The 22,090-nt window shown below is 44.4% G+C and overlaps 1 protein-coding gene across 1 annotated transcript in view; it reads right to left on the bottom strand.

The window, feature by feature from the left end:
* LOC309562146 (E1A-binding protein p400-like) overlaps positions 1-22,090 on the bottom strand; it is a 305,609-nt gene that overhangs the window by 153,871 nt on the left and 129,648 nt on the right. Inside the window, exons 22-25 of the mRNA XM_082266271.1 lie at positions 21,912-22,076; positions 10,397-10,549; positions 8,476-8,549; positions 4,260-4,549 (exon numbers count right to left, since the gene is read on the bottom strand). Coding sequence (XP_082122397.1) covers positions 4,260-4,549; positions 8,476-8,549; positions 10,397-10,549; positions 21,912-22,076 — 682 coding nt within the window. The remainder of the gene's footprint in view (positions 1-4,259; positions 4,550-8,475; positions 8,550-10,396; positions 10,550-21,911; positions 22,077-22,090) is intronic.

Here is a 22,090-nt window from a genome sequence, read left to right as displayed (position 1 = left end):
TTGACCAGGCCAGCTCGGAATTTCCAGGATAACTGGAGTTCCCTCCACCTCTATCCTGCGGAGAAATCTCAGCAACAATTTGAGAGGGGGGAAGACATATAGTAGCTGATACTGCCTTTGCAGGCCGTTCAGCGCGTCTGCTGCGTCCGTTAGAGGATCGCGGGTGCGAGCCCTGTTGAGCCAACCTACCAACAGATCCATATCCGGGGTGCCCCAATGAAGGGACAGCTGGTGAAATACCTCTGGAGGAAGAGACTATTCCTCTTGATCCAGAATCTGACGGCTGAAATAATCTGCCTGTCCACCTCCGTGATAAATATCACGGCGAGAACTGGAACTGTTCCCCCAATAAGAATGTTGGCCACTTCTAGGGCCGCCAGGGCACTCTTGGTGCCCCTTGGTGATCGACATAAGTCATGACCGTGGCATAGTCCGATTGGATCCGAACCGGGCTGCCCTGGAGCTGCTCGGTCCAGTAAATCAGAGAAAGTCTGATCGCTCTCAGTTCCAACACTTTTATCGGTAACCTGGAATTTATCAGAAGAAATGACTTCCCCTGGCTGAGCATCGGAGACCGAAGCCACCAGACCAGAGCCTCCCTGGTCCGCTCACTCAATCGGATCCGATTGTACAGGGAATCGGGATTCCGATTCCATATGGGAAGAATCTCCTCCTTGGAGAATTCGGGTATGAGACTGGGCAAACGGTACTGCCTCTAAGGAGGCGACCATCAATCCCAGCCAGTTGAAGGACAGCAACATCCGAATCATTGACTGAATCTTCTGGAGTTTCTCCGCATGGAGAAACACTCTTGCCAAGGATGTATCCAAAATTAGGCCCAGATAGTTCAGTCTCCTGGTGGGAACCAGGGATGATCTTTGGGAAAAGCAACGAAAACGCTGATGTCCTGCGAAGATGGGGATATAAGGATAGGCATTCTAAATGTCTATGGATGCCAGGAAATCCCCCTGATGCAGGGAGGCCACCACTGTATGGATGGACTCCATCTCTTCCAAGACCAGAATTGGACGCACCTAGCCCTTTTTCCTGGGCATTGTGAACAAGTTCGACTAGAACTCCTCCAAGGAATGGAAACTACCACTGCTTGTTGTATCAAGCTGTCCCCCGCAAAGCTTTTTAAGCGACCCGGGGATGTTGAATATTGGAAGGGAAGAATCGCACCTGTGGAAGTGATCGAAACTCGATCTTGTATCCCGACCATATGACCTTGCGAACCCCTTTATCCGGGATTCTGGAAAGCCCTGGATCCGGAAACCGGTGAAGACGTCCCCCCACCCCAGAGATGGGTGGGGCCCATTCTGTCAATCCAATGGGATAACAGTGGTTTTATTTAGTCTGGAAATCGGTGAGTCCACTATTGGTGGTACCGTCCATCTTTGAAATGAGGGATTCCTCAAAATGATAGCGCCTAGCCATGCGTTTGGAAATAGCAGGGCTCATTTACGGACGACCCAATTTGGGCAAGGGAAACCCTTCACCATTTTTGGTAGGCTTGCTAGTACCAAAAAAGTAATATGAGTCTCAGCTACCTCTGCCGGTGTAACCTCAAGATTTAAGGTTTCCCGGACAGACACAACTAGTGCTTCCACCAACGCTTCTTGTGCTATGGCGGAGGCAGAAGCGTCCTCCTTACTGTCTGAGGAGACCGTACCCGAGACAACAAACCCAGAAAAGGGACTGCAATGACCAGCTCAGAATCCGTATCTGAGGTATCAGATGACATAGGGGTATGCGGGGGTCGCTTTTCTTGACCCCCGTCCGACAGGCTACCTCCACCCGGGATACCAAAGACTCCAAAACGCTGATAATGCATCATCACAAGTGGGGTACTGGAGGGTCCTGCGGCCACCCTGAGGGGATCAGGTGGGGATACATGTGTGGCAGGGTTCATGTAACAAGACACTTGCCAGCAAAACACAAAAAAATTAATTGCAAGAAAAAAAACATTTTTTTTTTTTTTTAACTTAGTCCCCCAGCGCAGTAGCGCCCCTCAGTCTACCTGCTTGGACCCCTCAGAAAGAGAGAGAGAGAGAGACCCCAAGGCTTACCTGATGCACAGAAGTTTCTTATCAACCTGCTTCCAGCACTGTCCGTTACAGACAGGAAGTCTTTGGCTTGCTTTCCCTGGGCCAAGGAGGCGGCTCCGCCCCTTTACACGCCTTCCGGCGCCTCCCAATTACTCCACGAGGTGTTTGGTCACCTCAAACATGGCCGCCCCCATGCTGGAGACACGAGGCTACGCCAATATGGCGGCCTCGTGCGATCTGCAGGAAAATGGCGGCGGCCTGTGTAGGATAGCGGCGGCTTGCAAGCTAGCAGCGGCCTGCGGGATGTGTGCATTCGGCCTGTGCGGCCTGCGGAAGTGCCTCGGCCTGCGGGAGGCTGTGTGGCCTGTGGAAGTGACCGGCTTTCTGGAGGGATGGCGATCTGTGGCTGCAGTAACTCAGGCATAGGCATCGGCCTGTGTACACACTAGACAGGTAGGATACCTCTATACCTCAATAGTAATGCCTTTTAGTAGTCTGCCACTGACTTCAGTCACCCTTACAGTCATATAGTGACTTTTAGATCGTCAGCTCCCAAACCAAGCCTCCTGGTTTCTATTCACAAAAATCACACTCAAATTGGGGGATCTGTGACCTGTTATAGGATAGAGGGGAGACCCAGAAAACCGAGTGTCCGACCATCCCAGAGAGGGGCCCGCGTCCACCAACAAACCCGACAGGGGGAGAGGGGGAACATTCTACTCACCATACCGGAACCAGGCGGGCGCCAACTCCTGACAGAACCCCTCTCCACCGGGGTGGGGAGGCTGTCGACCAATACGGACGCCGTGACTCTGTTGGTCATTGGCGTCCAGGCGAGACGTTTAACTCGCAGGGTCAGTCCCCGTCCAGTGGGACTATGTCGCGGCCGACCCAGCGCGGAGCTATGGCCTGCACGCGCTCGTAGGCTGAAATGGGGTGACCACTGGATCTCAACATCCAGCCCGTCGCCCAGTTTCAGCGTACTTGCTTGAAGATCTCACAGGAACACTGGAGAAAAAAAAGCTGTCTAAAAAAGTATTTCTAAAAAACAAATCCTGCCAGGACCGAAGATCCTAGCAAGGAATCTAGGTCCTTACTCCTAACTAGACAGAAAAAAACTGATTTGCTGTAGCAGGAAGTGAGAGGATATACCCTCTTGGACTGCCCCTAGGGTGTGGCCAGAACGTTTTCTTTCCTGTCTAGTCCTACTCCTGTAGAGGGCAGTATAACCCGAGTTGATATTAATCAAGGAGGACTACGTCTGTCAATGAGCGACAGAGAAAGGTCTTTTTTAATTTTGCCAGCCTCTTCAAGCCTATGGTGGCTTGTTTTGGCTGTGGAGAATAGGTTGCTGCTGGGCAAAGACTAGTTCGCATTTTGTCAGAGTGTTCTAGTGGAAACTTGTCGAGAAGCCATAGCCTGTGGCTCATAAAAAGCAATGGAGCAACACAAAGTAACTCCCCATTTCTTTGCCCATATATCTGCACTGTAGGTCTATTATTAGCCAGGAACCAGTTCAAAATACAGGGAAATCCTGTCTTACTTTATTAACATCGCTGGGTCTGTCAGGGGTTCAGACATAGAGATGGACCAAACACCTGGTAGTGTAAAGCACCCTGCATTTCACTTTATGCCAAGGAGAGTACAAGGAGAGAGGAACATAAGATCCACTAATCAGAGCAAACATCACAGGTTGGTATAGTTCCTAACTGGTAACACCAAGGGGTACCAACTCGGAAACTGCTAGAGAGCCCAGGGCATAAAACAGTCATATCTTGATAGAGGTGCCAGGAAAAAAAGAATACTCTTCTCAAAAGAAGAAGTCAATCACCTAAGGACACTAGCAAAAAACTGGCATCTCACTGAGTGTGTGGGGTTATAAGATTGTGCACTAGAGGACACCCTAGCAATGTTTGCCAGTGTCCAATCACCTAAAGGTAATTGCATATAATAGCCTGTAAATACAAGCTCTGTGTCTGTACTGCAAGATTAGGATATAGACACAGTAGCAATGGCTACCTGGTTGTTATGATTTTACAGAGCCAGAATATATGGGAATAAAAAAAGATAGAAAATACATATTATTGTAATTCAAAAGGGGGTCTGTTTCAAATGGATTACCAATACAAAAAAGAATACATCAACAGCAATTAATTGTGCTACTGATTATTGGTTGGAAATTAGGAGAACACATCTGATTATGCCATTTACCTTTCGGCAATGGGCTCCATAACTGCTTCCTGCTGCTTTATGCTCATGATAAGGTGTTGCAATGGATCATTGGAGTTCTCCGGAGATTGAGACGAGATGGCACAGTGTACTGATCCAGTCCAGCTCCACTGTGTATTCAACATAAAAGGCCGCGCATCAGGATAACGCAAGGTAAACTGTGATAAAAGGTCTGCCCCATACACAGGAGCTTGTCCACACCGTCGTTCATTGCAACTGAAGAGCCTATCCAAGCGCTCTCTTAGTGAACGTTGCTTGTCTTCTGTAGATTCCTTTTTAAATAGAAAATTTAGAAAATGAATTCACTTGAAATCCATATTAATATACATACCAGGTTGAAAAGTGAAAGCAGGGAAAATAAAGTACATACTCCGTTATTATACTTTTGTATAATAAAATGAACTTTAATATAGTATTTTGGAAAACGTATAAACAAATACGAATAGTATTTTGCAAAACTTTTTAAAGGATAGGAAAACAAATCACAAAGGCTATTCCAATGAATAAATGCTCTGGATTAAAAAATACTGCAATTTGTTTTTTTTTTTTCTTAAGAAAAGCAGTATAACAAAACGTAACACTAAAGTAAAGGTATAATCTTCAGTTTTTTTCGACATGCTGGAAAAACGACAACACAGGCAATGTCAGAAAAAATGTAGTACATAAATGCACAAGTTGAATTCCAGTCTTGCAGAATATATACACAAAATGTACACAGACAAATCATTTTATGGAAGCAATGACCACAACTAGAAGTTCTCAATTTGAAAGCCTCTTTAGAAACCATATCTTACATATAAAATCAAAAAACTGTGCTATGAAAAATTAGATTATACCGTGCCAAACAATAAATGTGTAACACTGTATGAACAAATTTTCTCTGCTCAGAACAAAGCAAGACCCCTGCGCTATCAGATGAAATAATAAACAAGCAAAGGGATAGCTTAAGCTGCCTATTAGGCCTTACCAAAGCTGAGTGGAATGAATAAAAATATATGTGTGGAGCTGCACTGATCTAAGCAACAAAATCTTCAAAATATACAGTGAATAAATGTTACAATCAAATCCTATGAAATAGAGTGTGAAAATCCAAACAGAAATCGTTCGTATAAGGATACAATCACCTCCTGTGGAATCAAGTATACAAGTACAAATAATACTAAATATTCATATATATTCAATACATAGGTGCGGATAAAACGTGGTGCACTAAAGTGATAAAAGGTGGGTAGTGCATAAATATTCAAACAAAAAACAAGTTCTTTCTTATTGTAAAAAGTCCATCATTGTGAATGGTGTGCAAAACACATAGGTAAATACTTAAAAATGTGGTCAGTGAGCAGATAGATGTATATATAACTACAGCACCGGGTGGTAAATTATAAACTGAATCACTCCTCTGGGTGTACTAAACCCTTACCTTACTGCTGTAAGGTAACAGCATGAAGTAAATTACTGGCAATCCTGAAGTCAGTTCTGAGTAAGAACTAGGGTGTCCTAGAATCCCCAGTTCAAGCAAAGCACAGACAGAAGACACTATATAGTGTAGTATTTTGCACAATTTATTTAAATAAAAATAGTAACTCACATTTTGGTATAGAAAGATCGGCAGCAACATCCATATACTGATATCTGTATGTCCCGAGCTGTCCGCCGGCCGCACTTCCGGGTTTGCCTATCAACTGACGTCGGGACGATCTTTCCAAACCAAAATGTGAGTTGCTATTTTTATTTAAATAGATCGTGCAAAATACAACACTATATTGTGTCTTCTGTCTGTGCTTTGCTTGAACTGGAGATTTTAGGACACCCTAGTTCTTACTCAGAACTGACTTCAGGATTGCCAGTGATTTACTTACAGCAGTAAGGTAATGATGTAGTACACCCAGAGGAGTGATTCCATTTATATTTTACCACCCGGTGCTGGAGTTTTATATACACATCTGCTCACTGACCACATTTTTGAGTGTTCACCTATGTGTTTTGCACACCATTCACAACGATGGACTTTTTACAAGAAGGAACTTGTTTCTGTTTGAATATTTATGCACTACCAAAGTTTTATCACTTTAGTGCACCACGTTTTATCTGCACCTATGTATTGGATATACAGTGGGTACGGAAAGTATTCAGACCCCCTTACATTTTTCACTCTTTGTTATATTGCAGCCATTTGCTAAAATCATTTAGGTTCATTCTTCTTCCTCATGAATGTACACACAGCACCCCATACTGACAGAAAAACACAGAATTGTTGACATTGTTGCAGATTTATTAAAAAAGAAAAACTGAAATATCACATGGTCCTAAGTATTCAGACCCTTTGCTGTGACACTCATATATTTAACTCAGGTGCTTTCCATTTCTTCTGATCATCCTTGAGATGGTTCTACACCTTCATTTGAGTCCAGCTGTGTTTGATTATACTGATTGGACTTGATTAGGAAAGCCACACACCTGTCTATACAAGACCTTCCAGATCACAATGCATGTCAGAGCAAATGAGAATCATGAGGTCAAAGGAACTGCCTGAAGAGCTCAGAGACAGAATTGTGTGGCAAGGCACAGATCTGGCCAAGGTTACAAAAAGATTTTTGCTGCACTTAAGGTTCCTAAGAGCGCAGTGGCCTCCATAATCCTCAAATGGAAGACGTTTGGGACGACCAGAACCCTTCCTAGAGCTGGCCGTCCAGCCAAACTGAGCTATCGGGGGAGAAGAGCCTTGGTGAGAGAGGTAAAGAAGAACCCAAAGATCACTGTGGCTGAGCTCCAGAGATGCAGTCAGGAGATGGGAGAAAGTTGTAGAAAGTCAACCATCACTGCAGCCCTCCACCAGTCGGGGCTTTATGGCAGAGTGGCCCGACGGAAGCCTCTCCTCAGTGTAAGACACATGAAAGCCCGCATGGAGTTTGCTAAAAAAACACCTGAAGGACTCCAAGATGGTGAGAAATAAGATTCTCTGGTCTGATGAGACCAAAATAGAACTTTTTGGCCTTAATTCTAAGCGGTATGTGTGGAGAAAACCAGGCACTGCTCATCACCTGTCCAATACAGTCCCAACAGTGAAGCATGGTGGTGGCAGCATCATGCTGTGGGGGTGTTTTTCAGCTGCAGGGACAGGACGACTGGTTGCAATCGAGGGAAAGATGAATGCGGCCAAGTACAGGGATATCCTGGACAAAAACCTTCTCCAGAGTGCTCTGGACCTCAGACTGGGCCGAAGGTTTACCTTCCAACAAGACAATGACCCTAAGCACACAGCTAAAATAACGAAGGAGTGGCTTCACAACAACTCCGTGACTGTTCTTGAATGGCCCAGCCAGATCCCTGACTTAAACCCAATTGAGCATCTCTGGAGAGACCTAAAAATGGCTGTCCACCAACGTTTACCATCCAACCTGACAGAACTGGAGAGGATCTGCAAGGAGGAATGGCAGAGGATCCCCAAATCCAGGTGTGAAAGACTTGTTGCATCTTTCCCAAAAAGACTCCTGGCTGTATTAGATCAAAAGGGGGCTTCTACTAAATACTGAGCAAAGGGTCTGAATACTTAGGACCATGTGATATTTCAGTTTTTCTTTTTTAATAAATCTGCAACAATGTCAACAATTCTGTGTTTTTCTGTCAGTATGGGGTGCTGTGTGTACATTCATGATGAAGAAGGATGAACCTAAATGATTTTAGCAAATGGCTGCAATATAACAAAGAGTGAAAAATTTAAGGGGGTCTGAATACTTTCCGTACCCACTGTATATGAATATTTAGAATTGTTTGTATTTTTATACTTAATTCCACAGGAGGTAATTGTATCCTTATATAAACATACATTTGTGTTTGGATTTTCACACTCGATCTCACAGGATTTGATTCTAACATTTATTCACTGTATATCTATTCACTGTATATTTTGAAGACACAAACCAAATTTTCACTGCTGCCACCATAAATATAAACAAAGAAAGAAATAAAGACTATAGCTGGTTTGCCAACCATGAGAGTGGAAGGCATTTGTAGCTGGTGAGTTATCATCCTTGGGGAGAGGGGATCACCTATTGCATGTGAGGCGGTGTTAGGAAGTGGAAATTTTGAATAAGGAGGACTTTAATATCACAACAGTTCAAATGAATATAATTTTTGTTTTTATCACAGCGCTACCTGTTAAGAGTGATACACTGTCATATCTTACATACACACATACCTGGGAATGTGAAGCTGGAGCAGATTTTGTAGCTGGATCTACTGCAGGCTGCATGCTTTTGGCAGTTATATGAGCTGTAAAAATAAAACAAATATTACTGCTATTTAAAATGACTAAAAGAAAATATTAACAAGGGAATGACTCAGCGTTAAAATGAACTAAAGGTATTAATACTCACCTGTCCAATGGTCTATCGCCAGCATATTTTTCTGAGTACCGATCTTTGGGTGTTTTCATTGGTCAGTCCAGAAAGTTATCACTCCTGCGCATGGGCAGGAAGCCAATCAACCAAGTATGCCGCTGTCAACTGAGCTGTGCATGTGCAGCTCAGTTTATGGCCCCGAAGAAGACCGCAAGAAGGCAGGTAGGGGCATTTTACTGCTGAAGAGACATTGCATGTCTCTTCTGCAATAAAACCCTGCCTGCTCGCTATTTTTTTTACAGCAAAACTTTAGTTCTGCTTTATATTCTAGAGATAGTTCAAGAGCTAGAAGGATGACAAAATTATTTTGGAATGGAAATAACCTTTATGACAGATGCAGTCTAACAGAAAGAAGTGAAGATTGAAGTATTCAAAGTAAATAAGAACGGTTAGAAGTAGAATTACAGCTTAAACCTAACTAGCCTTAAAATGTCCCCTTCCCATACTAACACCTATGCCGATTAACCTGTGTAAAAAGGATGCACACTGTATAATTATCCATTTCAAGCCCGCTCCTGTCATGTGATCTGCTAGAAGTGGCTGCAGGGGAGAGGAGGGAGCGCCGGCAACAGGTGGATCATAGGAACCTATGGGTGATGTCACCATTCCTGGCTTTACCAGTCATTGTCAAGCGCTCTCTCCCCTCCCCTGTGGCTGCCAATGACTGACATAGGGGATCACATAACAGGACCAGAGCAGGCTGAAAAATGGTAAGTATATGCATCTCTTTTACACAGTTTTGTCAGCATATGTGTAAGGAGGAAGAAGGGAATATTTCTATGGCTATTTGTGTTTAAGCTGGCATTCCACTTTAGGCATAGAAACTTCTCCATAAGGGAAAAGAGGTCCATCACCTACAGAACACTAGCAAAAACTGAAGTCCGCCAGACCTTCAGAGCGCATGCGCCGCTAGCGTCAGCGGCTGCATGCAGTGCAAATATCTCCTAAACCGTGCAGGTTTAGGAGATATTAATTGTACCTACAGGTAAGCCTTATTATAGGCTTACCTGTAGGTAAAAGTAAAAAAAAAAAATCGTTATACAGTAAACCCCCGCTCCATCGCGGTTCAGTTTTTGCGGTCCCGGAATATTGCGGGTTTTTTTGTAATGTTATTTTACTATATAAATCATTAAAAATGAAATATTTTTGTGTTTTCCATAGCTCTTGCTATGTCTCTCAGTATCTTTTATGTGTTTAAATGAGTTTCTATTGTTTTAAAAGTGTGTTTAAAGACCTTAAAATGCTTTTACACTTACAGTGACAGTAAAAAAAACATGCCTACAATGCATTTTAATAGGGTTTTTCCATTTTGCGGATTTTCACTTTTCGCGGCTGGGTCCGGAACGCAACCCCAGCAATGGAGGGGGGTTTACTGTACTACCGCTTTAAGATAGCAGCTTATAACCCAAAACTTGATGACTATTCTGTACTCTAGGATTATGATAAAATGTTTTTGTTGAGACAGGGAAGGCTAGATCTGGTGTCTTTTCATCACTGTATATATCCCTGCCACTTAGATTACTCCCCTGCTTCCTGAGGAGATATATTTTCAATGAGATAAAGAATTAGCAGTAGGGCCCACAGGAGATCCAATACAAAAAAGTGGAATAGAAATCTCATGAGCTATTCCACACAAATCCTAGAATAGGACAGACAGACAGACAGGACAATAATTCTTATGCACATCAAAACATACAACATCTACCACAACCACCTCACCAGCTGATGGCACATTAGTAGGTGGAGGAGCTCCCATTTGGGCTTGGTTTCTTATGGCATTAGCAGCTGCACTCTGTGGCACGGATGGAAGAACAACAGACCCCTGAGTACGCAGGTACTGGCCCGGAGCAGAAACAATCTGCAGAACGTTACCTAGAAAAAAACATACATAAAGCTCACAGTGCCTGTTAACCTTAATGCATGGGACATCAATGCACAAGAAAGAGTCAAAAAATGCCAGCTTCTATAAAAGTTTTTTTATGCAGTTATTTTATTCTCTGATAGATACCCTTTTTAAAGAGGTCCCACATCAATCACTCAGCATTAAAAAAGGTGCTAAGCAAGAATAATGGGATTTTTGACTTACCGTAAAATCCATTTCTCTGATGTTCATTGATGGACACAGCTCCTGATCCTCATAACCATTGGGTTATACTGGCCCCTACAGGAGAAGGACACTAGGCAGAAAAATAATCTGGCTACGCCTATGGGCAGCCCCAGGAGTTATACTCCCTCTATCTGCTATAGGTACTCAGTTTTGTTACAAGCAGTGTCAGAAGAATTACAACTCAACAGAGGGGTGGGTGCTGTGTCTGTCAATGAAATGGACGAACAAAATGAAACGTCAGAGAAATGGATTTTAAGGTAAGTCAACAATCCCATTTTCTAATTCATTCATTGACGGACACAGCTCCTGATCTTCATAACCATTGGGACGTCTCAAAGCAGTTTTAAACATGAGGGGTGGGAACAGCAAAAAAATTACCTAAGCTAAACAGTAGCTAACCAAGCAATAGGAGCTCAACCAAAACAACTGAGGCCCACCTGAAAAAACAATACACCCTCAAAGAGGATCAAGTCCTCTAAATAGCAGCCCGCAAAACATTGCGGCCAAAAGAAGCATCCACAAATGCCAACACATCCACTTTAAAGAAACTTGTGAAAGTGTGCACCGACGACCAGGTGGCCGCCTTGCAAACCTGCCCAGGAGGCACTGAGCGCCCGAGTAGAGTGCGCCTTGACAGGGAAAGGAGGAACCTGACCCTTTATGGAATAGGCCTGAATCACCTTCTGTCTAACCATCTGGAAATGGTTGCAGAGGAAGCGGACAACCCTTTCCGAGGCCCATCCATGAGCACAAATAGAGAGTCTGATTTCCTAAAAGACTCCGTAGCTGCCAGGTACACCCTAATTGCCTGGACCACATCCAAGGCATGCAAGGCAATTTCCTTCAGATTTTTTGGCCTGGGACACAGGGAGGGCAATACAATGTCTTCATTCAAATGAAAATCAGAGACAACCTTTGGGAGGAATGACGGATGGGGAAAAGAACCACCTTACTTCTGTGAATCACCAAGTAAGGTGAACGACAGGATAACACCGCCAATTCCGACACCCTGCGCGCGGAGGTGAATGCCACCTTCTGAGACAGCATAAGCAGGGGAATCTCCTGAAGATTCTCAAAAGAAGGCTTTCAGAGGACCAAAAACCCCAAATTGGGGTTCCAAGGCGGCAACGGGAACTGAACTGGAGGAACCAAATGTCGGACACCCTGAAGAAAGGTACGTATCAGGGAGTGCGTGGCCAAGGGTAGTTGGAAGAAGACTGCCAAAGCCAACACCTGGCCCTTGAAATAAGGAAAAAATATTACGCACTGCGGACCATTAATAAGGTAGTGAAAAAATGATTATTATAATAAATATTAAGCTGTTACCCACACTAAGGGTACTGCTGGCAGAGTCAGAAATATGAATAATTATAGGTGGGTGTGGCACTGCTTGTGGTTAGTCAAGTGACTCAGTTAATAGATAAATAATTAAAAAATTCATGAATTTACATCAACTGTGCAATAAAATAACGTGCTTATTCCATCTGGAAAAACTGTGCATCCACTTCAAACTGATAATGTATATGTAAAAAAATTAATATATATATATATATATATATATATATATATATATATATATATATATATATATATATATATATATACACACATAAAAAAAAAAAAAAGTGTATGAAGTTGTGACAAGTGCTGTGTCAAATAGGGTGACAAACATGAATTGGCAATACCAATTGCAAAAATAAAGTCCCAAAACATATGTTTAAAAATTATGACAATAATATTCAAGTCTCGCAGTGTGCTGGTGGTCTTCACACGTCCCCCCCCCCCCCCCCCCCCGTTAACCTCACTCACCACAAGCCTTTCCCCTGTGGGGTATACTCGGGTTGAAAGCACAAATGTGGCTGTACACATGCTTCACATCCAGAGTTGTCCTCCTGTATACTCGTCTGCCCCTCCAGATCTCTCACATGCAGAAATAATAACAGTGGGCATATCCTATAGTGTAACAATGTTTAAAACGTTTCTTTTATTAAAAGGTCGCTTAGTATTGCACTTACATTCTGAATAGAATTTTGAGCGTAATCACGTAATTTCCGCTTCTGTTGGAACGCACATCCGGTGAGTGAAACGCATCGCGTTCCGGAAGTCCGCCGCTAACTAGGAAGTTGCGGTTCCTGTCATTTTTTAACCGCGCTCGTTTATTTCTTCTATATGCGAGTACCTTTCTGTTTTAAATAAAACGAAACTATTTGGCAATACTTCACTATGTGAGACTCCCTTTCCTGCACATGGTCCAGATATCCCTGTATTACATTACCCGATGATAGATCAATGAGTGTACCATATACCCCTGTGTGAGGATCCTACCGGATGACCAGATTGTATGGAGTATAACTCCATACCCCTGAGTGAGGATCCAACTGGATGACCAGAGCCACTGGGATCGGTGCCCTTTACTAGATGGGATCATACCCCTGATTACATACCACGCTCTTTACCCCTGCAGGGGTACCTAGCTCCGGTGAGTGCGGGCATTATTGAGAGGGGAGCACTATTGTTTCCTCACCTGCACGGCCAGACTTGGATAACCTCAAGAGCCACCTATTTTGGGACTTTATATCAATAGTCACTTGATGGACTTTTGTTAATTATTTTATCACCCTGGTCACTTTATTTATTATAGTCTGACACCCATCTTTATCATGTTTATATTTATCACAACTAGAATTGATTGTTTATGTTTTGTGTATAGGTATTTATACTGGTATATATACTTGGTCACTTTGCACCAGCCACTTTATTATTTTCACTTAATTTCTTGTACTATTTCACCATCCAACCTATGATCATTTACCCAATGTTGTATGGAATTATATTTAACTTAAATATTTAGGATATTATTTTCTATCTCCATTTGCACATTGTGGCACTTCTCTTATATCTATTTGGCCACTACTTATTGCACTTCAATCCATTTCTGCACCTTGTGCACCTAAATTTAATTTATGTTTATATATATATATATATATATATATATATATATATATATATATATTTTTATGATATGTGACGATATACTTAATTACAGCACTTTTTATGCATTCAACACTTTTATTGAGTTTTTGGTTAACATGTTCTTGTAAGACAAATTGATATAGGCAGCGCTATTCACCTCCGACCCCCTCCCCCCTGAGCTTTTTATATCACATATAACCCTTTGGGTATATTTTGGAGGTAGGCAGCAGCCACACCATTATCCTTAGTGCGGATTTCCCCTTTTTCATATATGTTTAAAAATTATGATAATAATATTCAAGTTTCGCAGTGTGCTGGTGGTCTTCACGCGTTCTCCCCTCGTGTTAACCTCACTCACCACAAGCCTTTCCCCCCCGTGGGGTATACTCGGGTTCACAGCACAAATGTGGCTGTACACATGCTTCACATCCAGATTTATCCTCCTGTATACTCGTCTGGCCCTCCAGATCTCTCACATGCAGAGATAATAACAGTGGGCACATCCTATAGTGTAACCTCGTTTAAAATGTTTCTTTTATTAAAAGTCGCTTAATCTTGCACTTACATTTTGAATAGAAACAGTTCGCATTTAAAAGCAGGAAGTCTGGGACCGTTCTGCGGCTTTAAAACCGGAAATTATGCAATGGTGCTGGAAAGCCCTATCCTACGCATTTAGTCACACTGACGTCATCGAAAGCTGCGTCATATTGCTACACTTTCGGATTTATATATATTGCGGTATAAAAGCTAGTAAACCTGGATGAGGTATTTAACCAAGATATGGAAAGTTCAATTAAACAACTAAGACATAATATGGAAAAGCGGTTGAGTGTGTGTGGGATATTGCCAAATTAGAGATGTACATCTCTGAAAAAATTACACCTAGGAGACTGAGATGGGATGTGTCCCCTAATGACAGTCTGAATAATAAGGCTCTCATGGAAGAGTTGTACACATTTTTTAATAAGAGTGAAAATGACCTTCTTCAGATGATTGTTAAGACAGTACAAGCTCAAAAAGGTTGAGTCTGTTATTTATCACAAATAAAAGAACAGCTAGCAGCTTATGCAGACTCTAGGGAGTACAATGAAAAATAAAAAAAGTCTTCAAGAAGCTATACAAAAGCATGACAAAGAAATTCAACATAAAAAAACAAAAACAGTACTGTAGGGATGTATTGGATTATAAAAATGAAGAAGTTTATAAATAGCAGGAGGATAAAGAATATGGAGGAGAAGAGACAACCAACGCCCACATGAATAATGAATCAAGGGAATCCTCAGAAGATAGGGAGGAAGAAGAACAATGGACAGAGGTTAGAAACCCCAGATCCACACAGAGGGAATAGAAGGATAGAATCCCAGTGCAACGCCATGTACCACAACAGAACCATATGCCTCGTTTCCACTGAGGGATCGGTTCGGGTCAGTTCGGTACGGTACGGTACGCTATTTTGAGTGTTTCCATTATGAAAGTGGCCCATACAACCGAACCAAACCGCACCATTCCTGGTCCTCCTTCAGATGTAGGGCCATAGGAAAAATGGTACGGTACGATCAGGGCGGAGCTACTGGCGTAACACGATAAATTCCACTGATTGGTGGACAGGAAAACGTCAATGCTCACGTCAAACAAAAGCACAAAACAAACACCACGTTTGGTGTGAACCCTGCATGGCCCCTGGCGGTCCCACTTGCAGTGGAAACACTCACCTGAATAGCCCGGCCCATTCTAACCCTTCCAAACTGTACCGACCGAACCGTTCCGCTCAGTGGAAACGAGGCAATAGTCCCAGAAATAATCAGTATGGTACCCGAACACCAAGGGCACCTAGAGGACATGTACCTATAACAGGTACTCACCACTTAGATATGAAGACACCAACCTGACCACTTCCTATAGCGGATTTCCTATAGGAGGGATTTTTTTTACCCAGGAGGACACAGGGCAAGGCCACCAAGAAACAGGGGAGGATAAGAAATACCCAGACCGTACCAGAGATGGGGCCAACCAAGACGTCAAGGATGGAAAAATACATGGCAACCACAAAGACCACACTATACCGATCGCAGGTAAGTAACCTGCGAGACTTGATTATCATCGTTTTTCAACACGTTTTAGGACTTTATTTTTGCAATTGGTATTGCCAATTCGTGTTTGTCACCTTATTTGACACAGCACTTGTCACAACTTTATATCATTTTGTTTAATGTGTATATATTAATTTTTTTGCATATACATTATCGGTTTGAATTGGATGCACAGTTTTTCAGGATGGAATAAGCACATGATTTGATTGCACATTTGAAGTAAATTCATGAATTTGTATCTATTAACTTAGTCACTTAACTAACCACAAGCAGCGCCACACCCACCTATAATAAATTATTCACCTGGCCCTTGATGGTAGTCAAGACCAATTTCTGTTCAACCCTCCCCGCTGAAGGAAGGTCAAGATCTGAGCCTACGAGAGGAGCAAGGATGATCCCAAAGACACACCACACAATGTCCGTCTTCCACCTACGATGGTAGATCTTCCTAGAAGTAGATTTCCTAGCTTTTTAACAGCATTGAAATCACTGACTCAGATAAACCTCTATCTATCAGCACCTGGTGTTCAACAGCAAAGCCGTCAATGCCAGCGACTATAAAGCAGGATGGAAGATTGGTCCTTGGGACAGCAGATCCTACCTGAGAGGAAGCTACCAAGGAACATTAATGACCAACCACACCAGATTGGCATACAAAGCCCAGCAAGGCCAGTCTGGAGCCACTAAGATCACTGAAATCACGTATGCCTCGATCCTGCGTAGAAGTCTTGGCAGAAGCTTGAGAGAAGGGAAGGCGTAAATCAGATAAAACTGACCCCACGGGGGCCACCAGCGCGTCTCAGGCGTTTGCCACAGGATCCCGTGACTGAGCCCCAATCCTCTGCCCCTTACTGTTGAGCCAAGACGCCAACAGATTCACCTCGGAGATGCCCCACCAGAGACACCTCTGGATGAAGGGACCACTCCCCTTGGTCCAACACCTGCCGACTTTGGTAATCCACCTGCCAGTTTTCCACCCCGGGAATGTATACTGCCAAGAGGGCTTGAACAAACCATTCTGCCCACCTTAGAATGCCAGCTACATCCTGAGCCACCAGAACATTTTTTGTGCCCCCTTGGTGATTGACATAAGCCACGGCCATGACATTGCCCTTTTGAATGTGCACTGGACATCCCTGAAGACGATCCGTCCAATGGTCAAGGCATAGTCTGATGGCTCGGAGTTTTCAAGACATTGATCGATAAGTCTGGACTCTTCCATTGTCCAGATCCCCTGAGCAGAATTTTTGCAGATCCGTGGTGACCACTGTCCAATACAAGGGGAGGAAGGATTTTCCCAGCCAAGGTGCCAGAGAACTAAGCCACTATATCAGGGACTCCTTCGTTCCCCGGCCCAGCCGGATCTGATTGACCAGGGACTGCAGAGTCTTGTCCCATCAGGCCAGAATCTCCCTTTGCAGGGACCTCGTATGGAACTGTGCAAACAGAACCCACTCGAAGGTAGACACCATCAGGCCCAGCACCCCCATGCAAGTCCAGAGGGATGACTATTTGCTGGACACAGCAGGAGACAAACTGCAGCCTGCCATTTCTGGAGTTTGTCCAGAGGAAAGAGCACTCTGGCTAAGGCCGAGTCCAGAGTCAGACCCAGATAGTCCAGCTTTGTGGCCGGAACCAGAGTAGACTTTTTAAAATTCAGAATCCAGCCGAACTCACTCAGAGTTCGTATGGTGATTTTCAGGTTTTCCACCAGAGCAGTAGGGGACTCCGCTCACAGGAGGTCGTCCAAGTAGCCCAGTACCGCGATCTCCCGTTGGCGTAACGACGCTAGCAACCAGGCTAACAGTTTTGTGAAGACCCAAGGAGCAGAGGCGAGACTAAAGGGTAATGCCACAAACTGATAATGCTCCTCTCCCACGGCAAAGCGGAGGAAGCACTGGTGACCGGCACATATTGGAATGTGAAGGTAAGCATCCTTGATGTCGATAGAGGAAAGAAAATCCCTGATGCAGGAATGCCACCACCGTGCAAATGGACTTGATCCTGAACGTCTGCACCCACACAAAGCAGTTCAATGCCTTAAGGTCCAGGAATGGACGCACCTTGCCTTTCTTCCTGGGAACTGTAAATAGGTTTGAGTAAAAACACTGAAAACGTTCCGAAGTCGGAACTGGGACAATCACCCCTTGAAGCAACAGGTCTTGTACAAACCCAAACAGACCCTGAAAATATATAACAGGGGGGAGTACCGCGCTTAAAAGGTGCTTAGTGCATGTTATTCATACTAATTACATTTAATAATTTACTTTCAGTGCTTTCAAATGTTTATAATAAAATCCCTTGTGCTAAAATTATATAGATATTCTCCAGTGCATAAAATTATATAAATATTCTCCAGTGCATAAAATTTAAAAAAATCTCATTAATAAATAAAATATTTCTTACAAGTGATGTAAATATGTGCTATAAACAATCCTTAAATATATCAAAATTTGTTAAAATAAAGTACCAGTGATAAATTATGTGCTTATAAGTTTCCAATAATTAAATAATTCAAAAGTGAAAAAGTGCCAAAGTGTCCTTATATATATAAATAAAATGGTGTATATTCAGACGCCTTTTCTTTCCCAAAATTCATGCAGGTGCTCTTCCATGCAGTGGCCACTAGGTGTCCTAAGCGCTCACCTCAATTGGCTTTATAACCAGCTTTGTATGGTATCATATGTAATGTTTCCTCCTTTTCTATGGTTGATGGATCCGGTCACTAATTCTCACACTTATCCCTTTTAACACGATATTCCAGGGGGTGTGTGTGGAGCCTTTGAATCTCCAAAATAAATGGGGCCACAATAGTGAGGTACCGTTTGGTGATTTTATTAAAATAGATTAAAAATAACAGACTCACATTTTCCTTCGTCTTTGCCAATGCATAACAATTGTAATGTCGCTACGTCACTTCCGGTTTGGCGTCCTACGCGTTACGCTGCGTGCCCACACAGCTTCTTCCAGACCCTGAAAATAGTCCGGGGACAGGCGCAAGTTGCCAGGGGACAAGAGTGAAACTATCTTGTAGCCGTACTGAACAACTTTGTGGACCTCACTTGTCTTGTACCAGGGAAGTCCACATGTCAAGAAACCAACAAAGATATCCCCCCCATCTCCGATACGGGTGAGGGCACACCTTCATGCTGAAGGAGCCCGCTCTCAGCTTGCCAGACCAGGTTCGTTTGGATCCTCTCCCCTGAAAGACTTGAGACCCTGAGAGACGAAAAAACTTCCTATGAGCTGAGGAGGGTCCACGCTTGCAAGTACCAAAGGGAACCTACGCCTCCGTCGCAGCAGCCTTCTCCATCTTCAAGGTCTCACGCACAGATACAATCAGTGCTTCCACCAGTGCCTTTTCGGCTGCAGATGTGGAGGAATCCTCCTCACTATCTGAGGATTCCGGGCGCATGGTCGCAGACCAAGCAGGGCGACCCATGTCCGCGGCCAAATCAGATGCAGGATCTGATGAGACAATGAAGCAGGGTAAGGCGGGGGGTGCTTTTTGCTAGCCCGTCAATTGAAAACCACCTCCACCCGGGACACAAAGGACTCCAGGACTGCCGTCAGTGCATCGATGGATGGTGGGGACCCGGAGGGCCCCGCAGCCTCAGAGAGAGGGGTCAGGTAGAGAGATGTGCTCCAAAGACTCCATGAGTCACCAGAGGGACCCCACAAAAAGTGTAACACACTGCAAAGGGAGAACCCCCACCGTGCTAGCAGAACCACCTGGTCGCCAGGCACAAGCACTAAGCGAGAGACAGAGAGAAACCCACCAGAATCACCACCCAGCAGAAACAGGCACCTGCAGCCACCAGGATAATCTGCACTCCACGTGCGGCGATCAGGAAAAGAAAAGATCCAAGAGTCATGGCCGCTGCTATTTTCAATGGCAAACCACAACAAAATAGTCACGGGACTACACAAACATGGCTGCCATGCAGAGAAACACGCAAGCTACAGCAAAATGGCAGCCCCACGCAGACCCAGGAGAGATCCCTAGGCCTCAAGGACAGGCCCAGGCAGGAGCCCCCACCAGGTACAACCCCCCAAACAGTCGATCGCCCGGTAGCCGGCGGCACACACCCCTGGCCCCCATCGCCAGCACAGTGCCCCCCCCCCCCCCCAATAGGTGGACCACACCACTCACACAGACCCAGCATAAATGGAGGGGGAAGAGGGAGGGAGTAGGATGGGGGACAGTTGGAAAGGGGGGTGCCTGGCGGGAAGGAAGAGAACCCAGGGATCCGATCATCTGAAAGGAGGGGCCCGCATCCACCCCAATACTCTCCAGGGGGAGAGGGGGGGGGGCAGTTACTCACCATACCAGGAGCCAGGCGGGTACCATTCCAGACAGTACCACTCGCCATCAAAATGGGGGTGCTGTCTGCCAAGACGAACGCTGCGACTCAGGCCAAGACCTGATCGTATGCGACCTTGCGAGGCGTTTAACTAGCAGGCCATCCCCCGTCCAGTGGGGATATGTCGCGGTCGACCTAGCGTGGAGCTGAGGTCTGCGGGCGCTCACTGGCCACACTGGGGTGACCATTGAATCTAAATTATCCAGCCCGTCGCCCAGTCTGGCAGTTGATTGTAGTTCACACAGAAAAAAGCAGGAAACAAAATGTCTATCTAAAAAAAATTGCCAGGACCAGAGATCCCAGTAAGGAACTAGTCCTTACTCCTGACTAGGCAGAAAAAAATTGAGTACCTATAGCAAGGAGAGGGAGTATACCCCCTGGGAATGTCCATAGGCATAGCCAGATTGTTTTTCTGCCCAGTGCCCTACTCCTGTAGGGGGCAGTATAACCCAATTGTTATGAAGATCAGGAGCTGTGTCCGTCAATGAACGAAAAAGAAAAGGGCTTGTTCACACAAGATGTGTTGGGGTTAAACTGGAAGCTATTTCTAGTGCAGCCCACACAGACAAGATGCATTGGTACTGTGCCTCCCAGTGCATGCCAGTGGCTGTGTGATCAGCCTGGCTCACTGGCACGAACCCTAACAGATGAGGTTTTCCAAAATCATATCATTCCTGCTTAAAGTTTTACTAAACCCACAACACTAAAATTAGTCTGTACATGCAGTAAAGCATGCTTGGTATACTCACTGTGGAACCCAAGGGGTAATCCTCTGCATTGTGTAAAAAGGCTGTTTTATCCTGTCTTCTCTGATCCTCCCCTTTTTCCACTCTCCCCAATCCATCTCCTGATAAGACAGAGCCTTTAGAGTCACTTTGCAACTGCTCAGTTTGGTGTGTATTGCATATAGAGCATTTCTTTCTCGGGAGGGTGCATTTGATCAGCACAGGGCCAATCAGCACTGTCCAGGCAGAGGGTCAGGGGACATGCAGCCTCACAGGACAGTCAGAGTAGAATGAAAACTCCTCCTACAAGCTTTAACCAGACACTGATCGAAGTCACAAGACTGCTATATACTGCTGATGAGAAAGGGTATTTAGCAGTTAATTTTTACTAAAATAATTGCATTTCCATGTTCTGTGTACCGTGGGAGACCAGATATAGTAAATGCAGGGTCATGGGTTTAGTAACACTTTACATTTCTTGAAACTAGAGTAACAGTGTTGACCCTTCCATTGAACTACAAAGCAGATTCTAAATCGGGGGTCCACTTCTCATGGAAAGCAAACTGAATTCTACCCTTTAGCCAAACATAGACCTACATGCGCAGGGGATGTGCCAAACCCTAATCACTCTGTGCAGTCCCTACTCCCCCTGCTGCCTAGTCCCTGTCCCCCCATTGCAGCTGGCTTCTCTCCTCTTCTCTTCCTTTGGCTGCTGCCAGGGATGTTTCAGGACAGAGAGCAGGGAAAATGGCTAGTCAGTATGTCATTTACCAGCCCCTTCCTTTCTAAATGAACACAGTGAACACACTCACTGTGTTCTTTCACAAACTGAAGCACAGTAAACACAATTTACCATGCTTTAGTGTGTTTAAACTTTGGGGTGCACACCTAAATGCAATAGGCTGCGCACACCTATGACGTACATACTAGAACAAGAACCATGTCTTTTGCATGTGTGACTAATCTGGATGTTACCTTGTAGCTGTAATGGCTGGCCAGCAGTAAGTTGACGCAATTGGCTCTGAGACAGTGTGAACTTGTTTCCTTGGAACTGAAGGGTGACTGGAGTTTCAGGCTGAGCGATTCGACCCTGGCCTGCCCCAGCTGTAGCCAACTGAGCAATTTTTACGACTTCACCACCTGTGAAGACCAGA

Source organism: Pelophylax lessonae (genome assembly GCF_965119305.1).
Source record: "Pelophylax lessonae genome assembly, chromosome: 1".
In the NCBI taxonomy this organism is placed as follows: Eukaryota; Metazoa; Chordata; class Amphibia; order Anura; family Ranidae; genus Pelophylax; species Pelophylax lessonae.
The sequence above is the reverse complement of the archived record's forward strand: the minus strand, read 5'-3'. Positions and strand labels throughout refer to the sequence as shown.